Raw genomic sequence first — 12,630 nt, 5'->3', positions numbered from 1 at the left:
CATTGGTGTTGTGCGAGAGCAGATGGGGGAATCAAACGGCTGTTGATATGCTAATGAGGCCCTGTGCCGGTGTTATTACTGTGGAGCGCCAGCCTTTCACTTCCACCATTAGAGGGAGACCTCTGAGCGCGAGACAGACTGAATCAGACCCTACTGCACACACACGCACACACTCACACATACACACACACACAGCTTCAATAAAAATAGTTTTCTGAGCGGGGAGACACAATTCACCCAGAGTGAACGATACTCAATATCCAACCGTCCAACAACCCATGAAAATGCTTTGGAAATTAACTGATAACATTAAATATGAGGAGTGTGAGGTAAGGGTCATTTTAATTTAATTTAATTTAATTTAATTTCTTCTTCTTTTTTCCCTTCTTAAATATTTTTTAGGGATATTTTATATGGGATATTTTTTTTAAATCAAGAGCTATCATTACTTTGACAGTTTGTTTAGTGAACACATTTAATTAAATTTGAGGATGAATATAGCTGCATGCCTGTTATTTCACATGGGCTATTTTAATGTGATTATGTGTAATATTTTAGGCCATGTATGCAACATTTGTGTTATTAGCCTATATATTTTATTCAGAATCCAAATATGTTATTTCTAATTGTTTATACATAGATTTAAATTAATATATTAGTTGTGTGAATACAATCAGCTATTTGAATTGTATTTGTTATTTTTTCCTTGAGGAGGAAAATATTTTATGGAAATAACATTTAACCTATATAGCCTACGAAATAACTGTGAGCATGTTTTAGATTAAATGTACTAAAATACAAAGAGTAGCCTAAAATACAAAGATATAGCATAACATGGAGATGTAGTGCTTGTTTTTGTTTTATTTGACGATTTTAAAAGTGTGGCTATTTTTCATTCTTTTTAATTTACTTTATTCTATTTTTTTAAATGTCTATACAATTTGAACTTGAATTGTGTATAGTGTGTGTAGGCCTACAGTAGGGCTATGCGTGTGTACTAGTGCTTATTGTTATGGCATAGACACAGAAGTTTGGCAGTAATGATATCAGGGACGTTGTTTAGGAGTGGTGAAGCCAGTCCGACGTGTTTTTTCACCCGTGTCTGGAGAGAGAAAGGCTGGGCACGACATGCACGGCACGGCACGGCTCTAGGACCAGGCTTTTTCTCTGTCCACGTCTGACTGCGTGATTGTGTTATAAATGCTGCTATAGCATAGAAGTGGAGCCGAACCCCGTTTGTTGTTTCATAACGTGAAGTTTCTTTTGGAAGATTTTTTATTTTTTTTTATGCTCGCGTGTGGTGTGAATAATCTACGGTGAAAAATGGGAGTGGAGGATTTCTGTTGAGCGCATGCAAGCAGATACGGGTATCCCTGCGATTCGAACTTTTGAATTATTGTTCAGATTTTTTTTTTTTTTTTTCGCTTTAAAAAAATATATATCTCCGCGTGATAGTTAGAAATTCGTATTCGTCTGGATTTTTTTCTTTTCTTTTTTTCCCCGGAGCTAACTGTGGATTAATTCGGCCGATATAGTAGAGAGAGACGTACAGACAGAAAGGCCATGCATGGAGGAAGGCGAGCCGTCGGAATCTCGTGGTAAAAACAAAGGGACAGTGCGAGCAGACAGCAGTCAAAATGTGTCCGTTGAGGAAATTATGATGCCCTCCTCATCATCAGCGTTTGCTGGATTTTCACACAATTCGGAGGTGCTGCACATTGTTTCTTCCATCCAAATATAGCGCTCCTTCCTCTCGCTCTCTCTCTTTCTTTTTCTCTCTCCCCCCCCATCTCTCTCTCCCCCTTCATTCTGTCTTTCTTTCACTTTTCACCTTTTTAAAATGTTCCCCCCCTCGCTCTGATTCGTCAGACGCGGAGAGAGAGAATGTCCCTCTTTTTTTGTCTCTCCACACTACAACCCCTCCTCTCTCACTCACTTGCTCACTCCCTCTTTCTCTCTCTCTCTCCCCTCTCTCTCTCTCTCTCTCTCTCTCTCTCTCTCTCTCTCTCTCTCGCTGATTAGATATAGGCTACTGATTCTCCTTTCAATGGACGTCATTTAGTGCACACTCTGCCTCCGAGTCGCCTTCCTCGCTTCACGCTCGATTTCCGACCATTCTCTCCCTTATTAAGTATTCGCGTAATATTTTATAGTCATGAATATCTTCTATTAGGAGTCCGAAGGATAAAGAAGAAGCTGCTTCTTTGCTAAGATGAGCTCAAGCGAAGGGACGACAGCACTGTGATATATACTAGAGAACCAAGGAGAACCGAGGGGAAAAAGGGATACCAACAAAACTTTCAACCCCTACAACCTGCAAAGCCGAGCATATCTGCATTTTCTCTTCTTTTTTTTTAGTTTCAAATGAGTGGGAATAAAAGCAAATTCTGATGGATTATCGTTCCGCCTTGGCGCATATCTGACCGTTGGGCACCGTGATCTTGCAGTAGAGTCATTGCTGGGTCTTTTTTTTTTTTTTTTTTGCTTTTTTTATTCCCGTTGTTTTTTTCATCACAACGTCTTTTTTTGAGCTGTAATTCTTCATAGAATCGCTCGAAAAGTCTATTCATGATGTTAGTGCACAGTTTTTCCGCGATGGTAAGTTGCAGGGCTTAACAGCTATTAGACTTTGCTCCTTATAATGCATTTTTCGATTTGGCTTATATAGGCGAGTGTTCTTATTTATTTATTTTTAAACTGACTACGAATTTGCCAATCTTGCACGCAATAAGCCCTCACCTGGAAATGTGACGAAGAAATGCATTATTATTCAGTTCAGTCTATAGGGCTTTCTTTGGAATTTCGATACACTCTCTCATTGTTGACTTTGAACATTTTTGACATAATGTTTCGGCATTTCAAAAGATCTTCGGGGCTTGTGGTCAGTCAGTGTTGGACGGATTGCTCCTCAACAGGCTATACCCGACAATGCTGTCATTATTGTTTGTAATCCGTTTGAGTGATAAATGTTTTAATTCGATATAGTCGAGCAGTGTCCATATTTGATCTAATTCCCCGCCAGCGATTCGGCCCATGCACACACTAGACAGCGTAGCTACAGTGGAGTGGAATATATTTAGCGCTGAAAACGCTTTCTTTCGTGCAGCTATATACGGACCCACATTTAATGGAATGTATATGCTGGGACCCCGTTTTATATTATAAAATCAATGTTAATTTAACTCTGAGAGTGTACAAATGGAAGCAAATGGACCCTGACGGGTCCATTTGCTTCCATTTGTACACTCTCTGAGTTACATACGGGTCCATTGGTTCCTTTAGCTGTGGACCCCTAGCTATGAAGTCCCTCAAGTTCCTAATTCCTATACGTTTCTTTAAAGAAAAAAATCACTTTCCCTTTCTAAAAGTATTCTCCACCATTCTCTCCGTTTCCCTATAACATCATAGGACCGTCATGACGGTACCAGCAACGGGACAGCCAGGCTACCTCAGCTGGGCGGCCAGGGTCCCTACTCCACGGCGCCGCCGCTCTCCCACACGCCCAACTCGGACTTCCAGCCGCCGTACTTCCCGCCGCCCTACCAGCCCATCTACCCGCAGTCTCAGGACCCGTACTCGCACGTCAACGACCCGTACTCCCTCAACTCGCTGCACGCCGCGCAGCAGCAGCAGCACGCGGGCTGGCCCGGCCAGCGGCAGAGCCAGGAGTCCAGCCTGCTGCACCAGCACCGCGGCCTGCCCCACCAGCTGTGTCGGGAGTACCGCCGGGAGGTGCTCCTGCCCTCCGGCCACGGACTCGATACGGGACTGTCAGATTCTATCCCTATCCATGGAATACCTCACTCTTTAGAAGACGTTCAGGTAGATATTTATATTCATCTATTACCACACTTTGGAATTACTGTTTTAAAATAGGATTTCGATTTATTTCTGGTCGTTAAAAAAGAAGAAGATATAAACACATATTTAGCCTATAGCCAAGTCCCCTTAGGACCTAAATGGAGACTATAATTCATATTAATAGCATTATATTATTGTTGTTATTATTGTTATTATTAGGCTATTGTTATTATTATTATTATTATTATTATATAGCTACTATTAACTATTATATTAGATTTGGTTTATAGCTATATGGATAGAAATGTAACGTCAAGTTATAGGTTCGAATTTATCATTTTAAGATTAATGTAATTTACAACAAAATCAAATAAAAACTGTAACTACACAGTATTTACACTGATGTCAGTGCAGACTTACTCCCATAGGGTCAGGGTGACAGTCAGTTTTAAGTTATAATCAATAAGGACATAATTTGTTTTGTTTTTATTTTTACACAGAAAAGGGAAAAAAAGAAAAGCTAGCAACCATTCCCAAAATGTTTTATATTATCCCAGAAAACTGGATGTCGTTTTGTCTAGACGAGGTTTGCCTATATGATTCATTTCCCCTTTCTTAGTTCTATTTCAACTGTATGTTCGTTTAAGCTATATCCTGATATATTTTTTATTTCTAATAAATGAAAAATAAGTGAAAAAATATGTGATCACGTCAGATTAGAGCAACGTAGCCTACTTTAAAACCATGCATAGCCCATTAATTATGAATTTATGTCAAATCCTAAAATATTTAATAATTCTCAATTTCTCAACCTCATTCAAAACATGCTCTGTTTTTTCCCCCCATTTATTTACTACCCCGTCAGAAACAACCACCAACAAATCCCCCAAATAGACCTTTAATAAGCCATTATCCGTATAATTGCTACCTCATATAGATAACTAGTTTTAGTTAACTTGTGAGCATAATAAGCCAAAAGAGGAGGGAAATTAGGTCAAGATTATGGGGCGACACGGATTCGTTAGTTAAGTCTGTTGGCAACGACGCGCTGCGAGTTCGAAACAGAGCCGTATATCCATTAGTTTTTATATAAATCTGATCTTTGATAATAAGAATATAATAACAGGTATAGGCCCAGATCGCCTCCATGTTGGGTGATTGTTGCCGCTATAGCTCGTTTTGTGCTGCCATGCTGTTGGCCAGGTCTACTCTAGGACATCGGAACGTGCATTCACTGCTAATTCGTTGGATGTCTAATTTCTTTCTGGCGTTTCAACTGGTAAAATTGTCCCATTCTTATATATTTTTTTGTGCGTTTTTTGTATCTCAGCATGTGGAGGATCAAGGAATTCACATCCCGGACCAGACTGTAATTAAAAAAGGTAAGCAATTTCCTCCGAGATATCATGCATGTTTCCACAAGCTGCACACACGCACGCGCGTGACACAGACACGCGCGCACATACACACACACATGGACGCGCGCAGCCATTCTGCTCGAGAGAACTCGATGCAATGCGGTAATGCCTGACTGATCCTGTACGCAGTATAGCCTATTTTTCATTACATGGTTTCCAAGTGCATCAAACTGGCTGCACTTTTTTCTTTCTTTCTCCAATGATGGTATAATAAATACTGTCAGCGTTTCCCGAGTAGCAGAAAGATGAGACTGAGCTGTGGACTTTGTGTAGGCCTATTGTGTTGATGATGGGGATTGGATAGAAACCAAGACTATAATCGCTTAAATGGTGTAAAGCCGATGGGCAGCAATTATACACTGCCTGCATGGTCAAATCTAAAATGGAAGTTGCTAACTGTGTAGCATATAGCCTACACTGTGCAAGATGATAGCCTACATTTATTACGAGTCACAGTGTGGGGGGGAAAATGCAGGATATTTCAAATAGCCTTGCAAAAAATAGTGTATTGCTTTAACACACACACACACGCACGCACGCACGCACGCACGCACACACACACACACACACACACACACACACACACACACACACACACACACACACACACACACACACACACACACTAATATATACATGTGTATTTGCTGTCAGAAAATGTAATTTAATTGTTTAGGGTTTACAACGAGGCCTTGCGTGCAACCACGGCTGGGTTCAAGTCGTCGCGCCATGTGCGAGCCTTTTTGTCAGGTCAAATTAGAGACGCACGTGAGATAAATGTTTGAGACGATGCTCTTCTTTCTTTTCCTTCCGTACATCATCAACATGATAATTAGGCTTCTTATATTAGTAATCTCAAGAGTTCGTTTAGCTCCTATTGTCTCTATTAGGCTCCCCTGAGCCATTAATGTCACTAGTGATCTATCCAAAGCCGCACATCGTCCCCCTCTTTCTTTGTCTCCGGTTACTGCACAAAACGGTCTGGAAGCTCAGCCAGTGCACAGCACCGGCACCCCGATGTGAAACTGCACGGGCGACGCTGTTTTATTCGATAGTGTGTGGATCAGTGGTTCTCAAACTTTTTCATGTCAAGGACCCCCACATTGACACTCATTAGCCCGCGGACCCCCCATTTGAAAAGATATGCCAGCGACCCTTAACAGAAGATTTTTACGGCTCCATGCAGTGATTCCCAACCATTTTAATTTCAAGGACCCCTATAGTTTGACATGCATTTGGCTACGAACCCCCATTTAATGGCATTTCTATCTCTGAGACCCACATTTTTGTTGTAAAATCAATGTTAATTTAACTCAGAGAGTGTACAAATGGAACCAAACTATAATTTAGCTGGGGACCCCCTGGAACTCCCTCGAGGACCCCTGGTCACTTTGAGAACCAATAGTGTGGATATGTCAAAGTGTGTGTGTGTGTGTGTGTGTGTGTGTGTGTGTGTGTGTGTGTGTGTGTGTGTGTGTGTGTGTGTGTGTGTGTGTGTGTGTGTGTGTGTGTGTGTGTGCGCGTGCGTGCGTGCGTGCGTTCGCACTGGATCCATGCTACAGCGCCTTGTAGCCTGCCCTACAAAACAGACTGCAAGCTTCGCCATGAATGTTTTCGTTCTCTCCTGCTCAACACTGTAGCCTACATAACACATTATTGAGTGTTCCATTTTATAAAATTGTCGGCAATGTGCAGTATTTATTGGGCCTGATTTGTGTGATGTGCTTTAGGCAGCTATGAAAAAGATGGCGTATTGTTATTATGGCTATTATAGGCCTATGCATTTGATGTGGAATAAAAGCTGCAATTAGCCTACTTTAATTGGTATAGCCTACCAATTATCAATCGTAGGCTATGTATCCATGTTTCATATTACTGTTCTGAAAGTGTACACATGTGCCGAACTCTAGTCTATGCATGGGCCTAAATCCCCCTTCTCATTTAGTTAAGGCTTTGCATTGCATGAAATTCACTGGGCACGGTCTCTCTCTCTCTCTCTCTCTCTCTCTCTCTCTCTCTCTCTCTCTCTCTCTCTCTCTCTCTCTCTCTCTCTCTCTCTCTCACGCACACACACACACACACACACACACACACACACACACACACACACACACACACACACACACACACACACACACACACACACACACACACACACACACACACACACACACACATCAACTCTCCCCTCTCCTCGCTCTCCCTCCCCTCCCTTGCTAGGTCCAGTTTCTTTATCCAAGAACAACAACATCTCGGCCATCCAGCTAAATAAGGACGGTCTCTTCGGCGGCGTGGTAAACCCAAACGAGGTGTTCTGCTCGGTGCCGGGCCGCTTATCCCTGCTCAGCTCCACATCTAAATACAAGGTCACGGTGGCGGAAGTACAGAGACGCCTCTCGCCGCCCGAGTGCCTCAACGCTTCACTGCTGGGCGGGGGTGTTGAGAAGGTGAGCCGAGATAGATGGAAATAAAGCAAGAAACTATTCTCTCTCTCTCTCTCCGTCTCTTTCTCTCTCTACCTCTCTACCCCTACCCACCCACCCACCCACCCTCCCTCTCTCCCTCTCTCTCTCTCTCTCTCTCTCTCTCTCTCTCTCTCTCTCCCCCCCTCTGTCTCTCTCTCTTCTCTGTACCAAGAATAATTAAAATCGACCAACCATGACACCTAGCTCCTGCATTTAAAGCAGGAGAGGTCTGTTAAATTCCATATTAACTTCTCGCACTGAATTTCGCCGAACCCCCCTTCACCACCCCCACCCCTCTCTCTCTCTCTCTCCGTGCATGTCGATGTGCACCAGCCCCCAAATTAATGTAGGCCTAGTCTGTTTCAACCGGAGCTCTGTAGGCCCAGTGAAGGCATTACGCATGAAAACATGGGTCTCTGGTGAACAGTCTATTGAAGTGCTGCAGACAGCCAGTAATAGTGCTTTTCGTTTATTTATTAATTTCTGCATGAGTATTCATCCCGCTGTTAAAGATGGGTTTGATGCATGCGAGGATGCTCTTTTGTATACTTTTATTCATGCTCGATTTACAGTAAATAAAAAGTAACAAATTCAAACCCATTATTCGTGTCATAATAATAGGCCTATTATCATTGATAGCTAGGGCTGTTAGCTTATTATTCCATCTCGGCTCTCCTTCTCAACACCCCGCCCAGCTGTGACGCGTTGAGGCGCTTGTGCACGGGAATTATTGTATCCATGTCGAGTCCCTAATGGGCCAACCATCCAAAAAGCTTCGATATGTAAGTTCATGCATGAACATTCTGCGCCAGGAATTCATTTAATCTCTCTTCTTTTTTATTTCAGGGCCAAGTCTAAGAATGGAGGCAGGTCCTTAAGGGAGAAACTGGATAAGATCGGACTGAATCTACCTGCAGGTCGACGCAAGGCAGCCAACGTTACCCTGCTGACGTCACTAGTCGAAGGTAAGTTCGCGTGCATGGTTGTAAAAATCACGACTTGAGTTTGCGGCTCCTGCAATGGCAAATGCAATAGCAGGTGCCTCTAACAGGAGCGCCCGCCCGAAATCAGCATATAGGCGCTCATCCGTGTAATTTGGACTGACTTTGCCTCGCAAGTAATAATGCATGAAGGATAGGCTGTGTGTGTGTGTGTGTGTGTGTGTGTGTGTGTGTGTGTGTGTGTGTGTGTGTGTGTGTGTGTGTGTGTGTGTGTGTGTGTGTGTGTGTGTGTGTGTGTGTGTGTGTGTGTGTGTGCGTGTGTGTGTTTGGAGAGAGAATGGGAGCTGATCATTCTTGTGGATTTGCAGCATCGGCTGCACCGTTTTACGACACTTGCAGGTCCATGGTTGGCCTAGTTTATGCTCAGTGCATTTGTGGTTGGCATCGAGTTAATTACTGAGCGTTGCTTGTATTTTTTTTTCCACCTCATGGGTGAGATATTAATTGATTGATTAATCCTATATTGTTTTCGACATTATTTATTATTATAGGCCTGTTATATGGCAACATTAATACGGCTATTAATAGTCTTGTATATGTCGTTGTTTTCAGACAGTGAATATGTATTTGTGCATATACAAAGGGCATGGCTCTGACCTATTGTGGAGCTATATGTTGCCGGGCCTATTAAAGAATAAATTAGTCAATTACAATGTGGTTGCAAGGATGCCTTTCTTCGCTACACTGGTACTGGATAAATCCATTTAGCTTGCAAAGTTGAACCTGATTATTCAGTGCAGTGGTATTTGGTTGTGTGCAGTGGGTTTTAAAAGGTGAAAGCCTGTGATGGTTCATTGGTCCCAGTTAATCATTATTGCAGACGAGAGAACCGAATGCTTCATTGAAATTTGGGTGCTGTATTGTAATGAGCCTGAAGAAATGTACGATTGCTAAGGATAAGGGCTTGTTGGTGAGAGGCCTGTATAGGGGTATAGGTGGCCTGAAGACATGATTGGTTGTTTTAGCAGATTGGTTCTCAAAGTGGGGACCCCCAGGGGTCCTTGAGGGAGTTCCAGGGGGTCCCCAGCTAAATGATAGTTAGGAACCAAATGGACCCTTATGGGTATTGGGCATGCACCAGAGAGTGTACAAATGGACAATTTGGTTCCATTTGTACACTCTCCGAGTTAAATTTTGATTTTATAAATTGGGGTCTCAGAGATAGAAATGCCATTAAATGGTGGTCCGTAGCCTAATGCATGTCAAACTGGGGGTCCTGGAATCGTCCTGGAAATCACTGCTAGTGCTGTAAACATTTCTCTTATGGGGGTCCCTGTCATATATTTTCAAATGGGGGTCTAATAAGTGTCAATTTAGTGGTCCTCACACTGGGGGACACTCACACTGGTCGTTTCTGAAGTGCAGTTATTATTTATTATGGAAACCAGTTTACCGGACTGCAGCTTTGATGCTAATTGGCGCATGCATGCGTTCTTCCGGAGTGAAGGCTTATATGGGCACAGGAAGCCCCGCAGTAAAAACCAACTGTTTCAGGAAATTAAAACCAAAGACTTGAACAGATCAACAGAAAGAGCGAGAGAGAGAGAGAGAGAGAGAGAGAGAGAGAGAGAGAGAGAGAGAGAGAGAGAGAGAGAGAGAGAGAGAGAGAGAGAGAGAGAGAGAGCGAGCTCAGAGTATTCTCAGATGGAATGAACCTGTGATTCTCATGGCTGAAGTGTGTAAAAAACCCGGATTTACTCCCCTAGCCTTTTTAAAATGACTTCCCTATGCCGTTGTGATGTATGGACCGTCAGTAATGTGTGGGCATTGGTAATCAATGTCATGGTGTTAAGCATGACGCCCCCCTTCTGATATTTCATATCCACATATGAAAACATGTCTCTTCCTCCATATTTTACTGTTCTCACGGTATGACGTCTGTATGGGCATAACTTGCAGGCCATGCTATTTTTTTGTTTGTTATTAAGCCAGATCGTTGGGAGTTTTCGGGGCGGTAAACAGGTGCCTTAAACCACTGGTTCTCAAACAGTGGGTCGGGACCCATTTGTGGGTCGCGGACACATTTTTATGGGTCGCTCAGGTTTTTTTTTTTTTTTTCTCCTACATTTGTTTTTAATTATTATAATTTTAAAACATTTTCAAAAAACATTAAAAAAAAACTACATTTTTCGTAAATTAAAAAAACTAATGTTTTTTTATTCAATCATTTTCACGAAGAAATATAAGAAAATCCAATAAATTATATGTATAGTGAAAATAGTCGATCTACAACCTTGTAGATCTGCTGTTTTCACTAGTTTGGGTCCAATATCTCTTTTAGTTCTCGACCTGAAAGGGTTTGGGAAGTTTTGGGACGGTAAACAGGTGCTTATAGACTGACTGAAGGGTCAAACACAGTGGCACCACTTTGGACCACATAGGCTCGTTTGTCTTGTCACATTAATTAAGTGTCAATTGGGGAAGTGTTAATTGATCTATATTAGATGTCACCAGTTTCTGAGCGCGAAATATATGAACACAAACACAGTCATTCCATTCAACACACTCAATCCCTTTCTTTCTTTTTTTTTCTTTCTCAGGCGAAGCAGTGCACCTTGCCAGGGATTTTGGTTACGTATGCGAGACTGAGTTTCCATCCAAGGCAGTAGCCGAATATGTAAACCGTCAGCATTCCGACCCAAATGAACAAGTCCAAAGAAAAAACATGCTATTGGCAACGAAGTAAGTGCTATTATCACATTTCACTGTGTCACCCAAAGTGGATCTATGTCAGTGTGTGCTGCTATGAGTGAATGTGTTTACTTGTGACAGCCTTGCATGTGCACGCGCGTGCGCACGCACACACACACACACACACACACACACACACACACACACACACACACACACACACACACACACACACACACACACACACACACATAATAATAATAATAACAATAATATAGCTTTTCTGAAAAGTAATTTGTTGATAGACATATCGTTTAATGGGATTTGATTTTCTCTTTATCACACGCCAAATAAAACACATTTAATGTGTTTAGGCCTAACTGTCAGAAATGTAGGCCTATACTTATAATTAAATACTGGGCTTGCATTTTATTTTTAATCCAGTCCATAAACAAACTATAGACAAACAAACACACTGATGAAGGCTGGAGCTTTGAAAGGTTTGTTCTTGTGATAATGAAGAAATATATATATGTTTTTGTAATCACTCTTGCCACTCTGAGTGCAACACCCTTCACTTGCTATAGATCCCACACACTCCCATAACGGTTAGCCCATTTGACAGCGCTGCTAAATATGCATTTCATTCAGAAGAGATTTGTTGGTATCTCTTATGTAAGCACGATATAAAACACGTGGCTGCCTGCATTTGTGTGTGTGCGTGTGTGTGTGTGTGTGTGTGTGTGTGTGTGTGTGTGTGTGTGTGTGTGTGTGTGTGTGTGTGTGTGTGTGTGTGTGTGTGTGTGTGTGTGTGTGCGCGTGCGTGCGTGCGTGCGTGCGTGCGTGCGTGCGTGTGTGTGTGTGTGTGTGTGTGTGTTTGCGCGTGCGTGTGTGTTAGGCCACCGAGGCTTCAGTGTGTAGCCTATTACTATTATTAGTTTGAACAGGCTTGCCTTCAACAACATGCAACCATTTTGAGTTTGCTCCATGTTTTTTCATCGACATTGACACATATATAGGCTATAGCTCCAAAACCAAATTCCCGGTTCTCATGAAGATTGCTAGAATCTTTTATTTTATTTATTTTCATAATTCATATTTATCTGAAACATGGGGGTTCCATTGCAGAAGCTCGCAATGCAAGTAGGCCTTGCTATAAAGATGGACTCCCCCGTTCAATATTGATGGACGTCTGAATCACACAGCTGTTAATTATTACACCAACGAGGATAGGCGTTTGACCCAATAAGTTTGACCCAATAAGTTCCGGGGGTGAAGGCCGGGTCGTCTTTTTTCTATTGTTGATCAGAAATC

General features: G+C 42.3%; 1 protein-coding gene across 1 annotated transcript in view; it reads left to right on the top strand.

The window, feature by feature from the left end:
• Nucleotides 1-278: 278 nt before the first annotated feature.
• Nucleotides 279-12,630, top strand: part of tfap2a (transcription factor AP-2 alpha) — a gene marked incomplete at both ends in the record, with an annotated part of 12,728 nt that continues 376 nt past the window's right edge. The window contains 8 exon segments of the mRNA XM_080752007.1: nucleotides 279-329; nucleotides 2,572-2,598; nucleotides 3,409-3,822; nucleotides 5,132-5,183; nucleotides 7,440-7,651; nucleotides 7,653-7,666; nucleotides 8,531-8,649; nucleotides 11,226-11,367. Of these exon segments, the coding sequence (XP_080608133.1) occupies nucleotides 279-329; nucleotides 2,572-2,598; nucleotides 3,409-3,822; nucleotides 5,132-5,183; nucleotides 7,440-7,651; nucleotides 7,653-7,666; nucleotides 8,531-8,649; nucleotides 11,226-11,367 (1,031 nt within the window).

The sequence above is a fragment of the Nannobrachium achirus genome (genome assembly GCF_963921795.1).
Source record: "Nannobrachium achirus genome assembly, chromosome: 21".
NCBI classification, from domain to species: Eukaryota; Metazoa; Chordata; class Actinopteri; order Myctophiformes; family Myctophidae; genus Nannobrachium; species Nannobrachium achirus.
Note: the sequence above shows the minus strand (reverse complement) of the source record. Positions and strands in the feature narration are given on the sequence as shown.